Here is an 8,188-nt window from a genome sequence, read left to right as displayed (position 1 = left end):
AGCTTTTTTGGTTAGCGATTGACCAATTTTACACTAGTATTGGAACATTTCATAAAGACCACTAGGACATTTAACCAAAAGTACTAGAACTTTAAGTGAGGGACTATTAGTGAATGAATATAATAGGTATATAACATCTTTTTAAAATGACATTTTTTTCGCCACTTTCCACTCCACAATCCCTATAAAAAGATTCGCCACTAGCCAAAAATCAAATTTTGATTTTTAAACTCATTGATAGCCTACAATAAAATTCGATTTACCACTTTGGAGCTAGGCATTAATCGCCTATTATATCAGATAACTTTCTAACGTGCTAAATATAATCATGAGTAATATTAAAAATCGAAATTAAACGGCATTTGGCGGGGCCTACATGGGCCAGCCGATTTCCTCAAGTCTATTCAGGTTCTTTCGCGCTTTCTAAGATCTCTGGGTGACCTCCTCGACAAGCTATATAGGCAGGGTATTAAGGTGACTGGAGAGCTCTTCCTGCATGAAATTTCAGGACTCTGCCATGTCTCAAAACCCGAGGGTGCATTTTGGTTCTTTGAGCGGAAGGAATCTCGTTTAAGTTCTTTTTTGAGCTGAAAGATTGGAAGGTCTTCCGGTGACCTATTTACTCTTAGAGAAGTTTATTGTGGAGCTTCGGGTAAGTTTCTCACCCTGCTGTTTCAAGAAATGGAAACTGGAAAATATGAATGTCGTAGTTTGGGGAAATGAGAGAGGTGTTGAAAATTTTCCGACATTAAGATAGAGTTTGTTTGTTCTTTCTGAATCTGAGTTCTCTTGGGCTTATTCTCATTGTCACTCAAACTGTCCCGTACGTTGCGTTAGTTGTTGCTGGTTATTGTACAACACTTGTGAATTGATAACATTGTTATAACAGTTGTGTGTATGCTTATGCCTTCACAGCAATTGGGGTTATACATTCGATGTTGTTACAAATGCTTGAAGCTCTACGGTTTCTCTGTCAATTCGTATCTCTGATATACCTGACTTCCAGACAATGTATATGTCAATTCGTATCGTTATAACAGTTGTTTGTATGATCATGCCTTCACAACAATTGGGGTTATACGTTCGATGTTGTTACAAATGCTTGAAGCTCTAGGGTTTCTGCGTCAGCATCTCTGATATTCCTCGCTTCCAGACAATGTATATGTCATTCTTGTTCCTCAATTATACTCGCATCTCTGTAATACGAAAAATCGCGTCTCCGTAATACACAGTTCACCTTCGTACTTGTTCTTCTTGTTCCCTGTTATACTAGATTCTCCTTGTCAACTTCTTGACTACCAATCTTGTCAAGAAAAGAGCCTGAGAATGAGGATAGCGCTGTGTTAGCCCATTGCTAGGGTTACAGTAAGAATATGGGGTGAAGCCATTATCTATGCACGTTCTCTCCAATAGACTGTCTATAATGGTGGATGTACGAGGTTTGAACCCAGGCTTGAAACTTCATGTTCTTCGGGTTAACAGTAAAAGTGGTTGATGACTACGGGCTTCTTGTTCTCTTTTGGCTATGATAAAAAACTGAGAATTTTCAGTTCCAAATTTTATTATATCAGGGCTTCCTGTGGTTGCAAGGGCTTCTGAGAAGCTTAAGTATTGACGATATTAAGTCACTATTATCGTCTGTTAGTCTTGGGTTTTATGAAGTTTCAGTAAGTTCTATCATATTATATACGAACATTTTAAAATTTGTCGATTATATATAATTAATAGCACATTTCAGCTTAAAAGTGTTAAGTTCTGAAATTTAAGAAAGCTGGTGAAATGAATTCTAAATACCAGAATAGAACTTTTTCCTTAAATTTTAGTTGGAACCTAAAATTTCAGATGATTAATAAATACCAGAAATAAAATCATAAGCTGCTAGATCAATTTCTACACCATCCTATTATTGACCTCTCAAGTCTGTAGCCCTAAAAGTGGGGGCAGCTACTATTGAGAAAAAGATTCCATTAAATCATAGATTCATATATCATATTTCTTTTTAATTTGTAGACTCCTCCAGAGTAGATTCTGAAATCCTGAAACACCAGCCTAAGTGGACTATATGGATGACTGGGGTTGCATTGTTTACTAGTTTGATAAAAGTGGGTTTGCTTTTTATTGTATATACTGTGTAGTGTGAAAGTTGGGTTTTAACCTTCATTTGTTTGTGGCTCAGCTGCTCACTTGCAGTTGTTGAACTTAACCCTATCTAGAAGTCATGGTCATGGCTACTTGAGAAACACCCAGCAGCCATTGAACAAATGGATCCGAAGACTTTGGTGGCTGTTATTATCATTACTGAGTCACTAACAGATAAAAGGATTTTATAAGGGTGATGAAAGAATTGGGTCTTTTGATAACTATATGTTGAAATGTTACTCCCTGGACTGCATGCAAAACTCTAGGTAGAGACTTTTAGTAGATCTAGGCACTAATAAACTGAATCAGTGAATCCAAGTGGAAATCCAGGTACTGAGCTAGCCTCGGGAAAATCTAGAAGGGTTGATAATATGAGACAAGGTTTCTCAGAATAAAATGAAATACTAAAGTGTATGCAGGACGCGAGCAACTTTTTGAATTTTCTCTGGAAGCCATTTAAGGAAGTGATCCGACTCTTTGGATCAAGGGCATTAATCTAACTGGTTGAAATGACGAATCAGATCCCAACTTGTGTGTTATGAAGGTTAAACTAAAGTTTTGGGCATCATAGATTGTGTCAAAGCAAGAGAACATTTCCTCCTTTAGGGCCTGTTTGGTGAGCGGAATAGGAATACGTATTCTGAAATAGAACGTATTCCTGTTCTCCGTTTGGTTCAGCGAATATTTGATGGGAATTCGCGGATCCGAAAATTTATGTTTTCTAAAATAAAAAAATATGGAATAGGAATACGTATTCCAATACCACCTATTTTGGTGGAATTGCAAAACCCCATTTTTGGGCCAAAAATGGAATACGTATTCCATTTTTGCTTCATATTCCAATCCCGTTTTAGTGCATCCAAACAAAGAATTCACAATTTCTGGAATATGTATTCCAGAATACGTATTCCTATTCCGCTCACCAAACGGGCCCTTAAAGTGGCATCAGGGTATGCCTTGGTTTGATGTACATGCCATTTTGTCATTATGACTCATGACCAGATTTTAGAGTTACAGGACATCTGCTCAACCTGTCAGTGGAGACAGAGCTTTGGGGACCATTCTACGGAAGATTGATATAGAGAGTACACATTGGATGTCAGGAAAGAGATCTTTGGGAATCAGAAAGGTATAAAATCGTACAAATGAATAAATACATGGAAGTAAGAACCTTGTGAAATGTTGCAACATATGACCTCAAGCAATGCTAGACATTAGAATCCCAGGTGGAAGAGTATTGCCCTGCATGAGAGTGGATGCCATGGTAGAAACCGGTGCAGTGTGGGATTAGGAGCGTAGGTAAAGGCTATCAAACTCAGCAGCCTCTAATAGCAAAAAATAGTGAAGAATAATAGCAGTCAAAACTAATGTTTCATCCTAACAGCCAAAATTAGCATATAATAAAAAAGTAAGAACTGTTTCTTGGAGTTCAATTTACTGCTTCAGGTATATGGGCAGGGAACCAACAAATAGGCCACATTTCAGATTTTGTCTTGTCCTACTGCCTGAGCAACTACACAGACCATCATCAAATGGAAAATGTTCCCAGTTAACTCACATAGCCACTACAAGGAATTTAGAATTTTGTTTTTGTTTTTATTTGGCCCCTTTAATACGCTTGATTCCCACTCTCTCTTATTGCAAGCTAGCGATGGAAATTACAATCACAACCTCATCTTGTTTCTTGTTAGCTCTGTTGTCCCCCTCTCTTCTCAAATAGATATATACCTTTTATTTAGTAAGGGAGTACCTGCCTAGAATAGAGCAACAGTTACCAGTCAGGAAATGTTCAGAGCAGGAATGGGATCTGTGATTGAATTGTTTTAGTATTCAATTTGAAAACTTATAGCCTAAGTCCAGATTGAATTATTTCCTTATTCACATGGTGGCTTGCCACGTTCAACCTCACTCAATACCATGAAGCCGGTCTGACCCTCTTTTCATCTCACTCGGTTTTTACAGACCCTTGTTTTCTTGCTACCTTCTTTGCTTGTGTCAACAATTTAGTAATCAGTTTTATCTATAGCTCCTGGGATTGGACGCCATGTGGACTCGGCAGAACTGATTTGACTCTGAATCCGACAAAAACTTGGCAGGAATTGACAAAAACCTGGCAAGATTTGTCAAAATCTAGGTTTATGGAAAGTCTTACTTAGGCCAAGTTTATGAAGATTCCCAAACTACTGGAACTTGGACAGTATCACTCGACTATGAACTCACCAGGGCTCAAAAGTCTAGAGAAGCGAGGAACTATGATTTTATTTACCTATCCCAATACCTTAGCATTGTTCTTCACAATACGAGCATATGGCTAGGCATCATCAGTGCCACAAAATATCATTGTTGATGCAACTAGTGTTGCCAGAGTTGGTCTTAACTAAGGAAAACAAACTACTTGTGAGGAACTTGGATGTTTAAAGAATAGCAAAGAGTCACTATTGCTATCTTCACCAGCCTACATATAAATGAATTAATTTTGTTTGTTTTTTTGTCAATTTATTTGTCTTCGTCAAGATATAATTTTGGTCAGACAACAAACTGTAATTGAAGCAAAATAATTAAAAATGAAACTGATGAAGAAAAGCGTTGGTTTACATAAGAGTTTCTTGGTAAATACAGTAGCAGGATCCCTTATGGTCAAAAAAATGGTTAATTAGCTAATAAATGTTCAGGTCAATGCCCTGAACACTCACTGATAATTGTAGATAGCTCCATCTGTGTGAGCAAAAAATTCAGTTAGTTCATCTATTTCTGCTCTTTGAATAATTTACTTATCAAAATACAAATTAGTTTCTGTATGAACTATGAAATCAATTCAGCCCTTGGATTGTTGTTTGTTGTTGTTGGTAATTATTGTTGATGTTGTAGTAGGAGAAATGATTTAGTAGTTGATTAAGGTTTAATAGTTAGAATAGCATTTATTGATCTAATATCTAATGGTTTATTAATATAGTATTAATTGCAGAAGATTTGTTAAATAAGATACTTTGAAAGATTGGGAGTGATTGTCATGTAGAACTTTGGTAGTTGTGGAATCCTTGGATGGATTTTTTTTTGCCATTTTGAGAGACGGTAGAGAGGACGAGTATATAAATAATAAGGAAAATTTAAAATATATAAGGAAATCTCAAGTTCCAAATATATGTGTTTGATAACATTGATAATTCTAAAAATCATTCATCATAGACTTATACATTATGCATAGTAATTGAGTTGAAAACTTGAAACTTTAAATGAGAGTTCAAATTTCAATTTCATGCATTCATAATACATGGTACTAGTTATCTGGAATCATTGTTAATATGCACAAATAAAGAATTTCAAAATGCCCTAGACTACAAGTTTCAACAAAATGAAAAGCTACCATATCATATATCATTGCATCATTGTATCATATAATATCAAAAATTCAAAAATAAAACAAAGGCTATTAATATGCTTCTACCCTTAATCTTCTGAGTTTTAAATTTTTCCCTTTAATTTTGAACATTAAAGAAAATGACAATAAATTTGTGGCATTTAGGTTCAATATTTGCAATTTATAGATAAAGGTTCAGATTTGAAACCAGTCTGAAGTTGCAATGAGTTTTATAAAAATGATTGATACTTGCTATTGGAAACCAATCATGCTAGCGTGACTAATGTGTATTTTACTACCTCGCTGCAGGTGGAGTATACCCACAGATAAACTGTGAATTGGTTTTGCAAAGCAGAGGCATGGCGAGAGATAAAGCTATTGGGATTGATCTGGGCACCACCTACAGCTGTGTAGCTGTTTGGCATTTTGATAGAGTTGAAATCATAACAAATGACCAAGGCAACAGAACCACTCCCTCAATTGTCGCCTTCAATGAAGCAGAGAGACTGGTAGGTGAGGGTGCCAAGAACCAGATTGTATCCAATCTGCAGAACACAGTATATGATGTGAAAAGAATGATGGGAAGAAGGTTCTGTGATCCTGTACTACAAAGTGACATATCCCATTGGCCTTTCTCTGTTGTTGAAGGAAGTAATGGTAGGCCTGAGATTCAGGTAACTTACAGAGGCAAGTTTAAAACTTTTGCACCTCAAGAAATCTCAGCCATGGTGTTCTCCAAGATGAAACAGATTTCACAAACTTTCCTTAAATCTGAAGTAAAGAATGCTGTAATCACTGTGCCCGCCTACTTCAATGATTCACAAAGACAGGCTACAATGGATGCTGCCCTGGTGGCCGGGATTAATGTGTTGCAACTACTGAATGAACCAAATGCTGCAGCCATAGCTTATGGTTTAGATACCAAGACATACTCTTCAACCACAGGTAGGAATATCCTTGTTTTTGATGTTGGAGGAGGCACGTTTGATGTTTCCGTCATTGCCATCAGCAGGGGGTCATTTGAAGTGAGGGCACTTGGAGGAGACAATCATCTGGGTGGTGAAGATTTTGATACTAGATTGCTTAATCATTTCATCAAAGAATTTGAGAGGAAGAATAAGAAGCAAATTGTTTGGAATCCCAAAGCACTTCACAGACTTCGTGCAGCATGTGAGAAGGCCAAAAGAAGCCTCTCTGCTGCTACAGAAACAACTGTTGAGATTGAGTGCCTTTGTGGAAGCACCGATTTCTATTCCAAAATTAGTAGAGCCAAGTTTGAAGATCTAAATGATGATCTCTTCAGCAAATGCCTTGATGGTGTGAAACGGTGTTTAGCCGAAGCGCAAATGGCAGCAGATGAAATAGATGAGGTCCTTTTGGTTGGAGGTTCCACCCGGATTCCAAAGCTACAACAATTAATTGAAGGGCTTTTTGGTCAGAAAAGGTTGTGGAGAAGCATTAATCAAGATGAAGCTGTGGCTTATGGGGCTGCTGTACAGGCTGCTGTTTTGACCGGTCAATGTTCAGATGTAGTTCTTCAGGATGTCACACCTTTGAGCTTGGGCGTTGAAGTAACTGAAGATCGTATAATGAGCGTGATAATTCCTAAGAATACCCATATACCTGTACAGAATGTAGGGGCATTCCAAACTCTTTTTGACCACCAAACAGTTGTGCCAATTTCTGTCTATGAAGGTGAGAGGACTCATGTTATGGACAATAATTTTCTCGGAAGATTCGATCTGCCTGTTCCCGCAGATCTACGGGGAAAGGAACCAGTGGATGTGTGTTTCAAAAAAGATACCAATGGGATATTGAAGGTCTCGGCCAAAAACAGAATAGGAGTGGAACAGAGCATATTAATCAGAAAGGATATTTGTGGGTTGAGTAAGGAGGAAATCGCTAGAATGAAGTTTGATGCAGAAAGGTACAGCAATGAAGATGAACGGGTTGCTCTCAAATACCAAGCCAAACATGCATTGGAAAGCTATATTTACAAAAACAGGAACAGGGCAAGAGAGCAGAGCCTCAATGGATCTATAATGGCTGCAGAAGCAAACACAATTGAGTATGTCACAAAATCTACAATTGATTGGATAGAACAGAATCATGATGCGGACCCTGAGGAATTCAAAATGAAATTGGCAGAGGTGGAACAGCTATATAATGCCTTGGCTCGAGTTAACACGATTTTGAATTAGTTAATCTCGTAACAGAGAGTTAGGGGATATGTGAGTTTTTGTATACAAGTAGCATTTTATTGTCAGTTGACAATTTAATGTAATCTAGCGCCCTTTTGGCTTTTGGCTAATTTAGAGAGTTATTTTATGCCATGATATTTAATACATATTTCAATTGATCACAGTCTTTAATGAACCTGCAGCACAATTTAACAAGTACACAATTGCTATATTTTTATTTATACGAGTGGCATTTTATTCTCAGTTAATCATTTAACAGCAGATGACTTAACAAACAGTAATCTAGCGTCCTTTTGGCTAAATGAGAAAGTTATTTTATACCAAGTTATTTAATACATATTTCAATTCATCACAGCCTCTCTAATGAAGCTTCAGCATAAATTAACAAGTATACAATTGCTGGATTTGAATTTGTCCAAAGGAAACAAAATGAAGTTTGAATTTGAATAGAAACATCTAAAACATAATTCTGATGAAGGGGAACGAACAT

General features: G+C 37.0%; 1 protein-coding gene across 1 annotated transcript; it reads left to right on the top strand.

The window, feature by feature from the left end:
• Positions 1-380: 380 nt before the first annotated feature.
• On the top strand, positions 381-7,808 carry LOC149546756 (heat shock cognate 70 kDa protein-like). Its single transcript, XM_089791342.1, has 2 exons — positions 381-652; positions 5,807-7,808. The coding sequence occupies exon 2, from the start codon at positions 5,857-5,859 to the stop codon at positions 7,696-7,698; it is 1,842 nt and encodes a 613-aa protein (XP_089647468.1). The 5' UTR covers positions 381-652; positions 5,807-5,856; the 3' UTR covers positions 7,699-7,808.
• Positions 7,809-8,188: the final 380 nt, after the last annotated feature.

The sequence above is a fragment of the Cupressus sempervirens genome, chromosome 7, assembly GCF_028749045.1.
Source record: "Cupressus sempervirens isolate cs-2001-9-10 chromosome 7, ASM2874904v1, whole genome shotgun sequence".
NCBI classification, from domain to species: domain Eukaryota; kingdom Viridiplantae; phylum Streptophyta; class Pinopsida; order Cupressales; family Cupressaceae; genus Cupressus; species Cupressus sempervirens.
The sequence above is the reverse complement of the archived record's forward strand: the minus strand, read 5'-3'. Positions and strand labels throughout refer to the sequence as shown.

Bases quoted from the DNA above. Each gene is read 5' to 3' on its own strand.
- LOC149546756 (XM_089791342.1), top strand. From the start codon at position 5,857: ATGGCGAGAGATAAAGCTATTGGGATTGATCTGGGCACCACCTACAGC.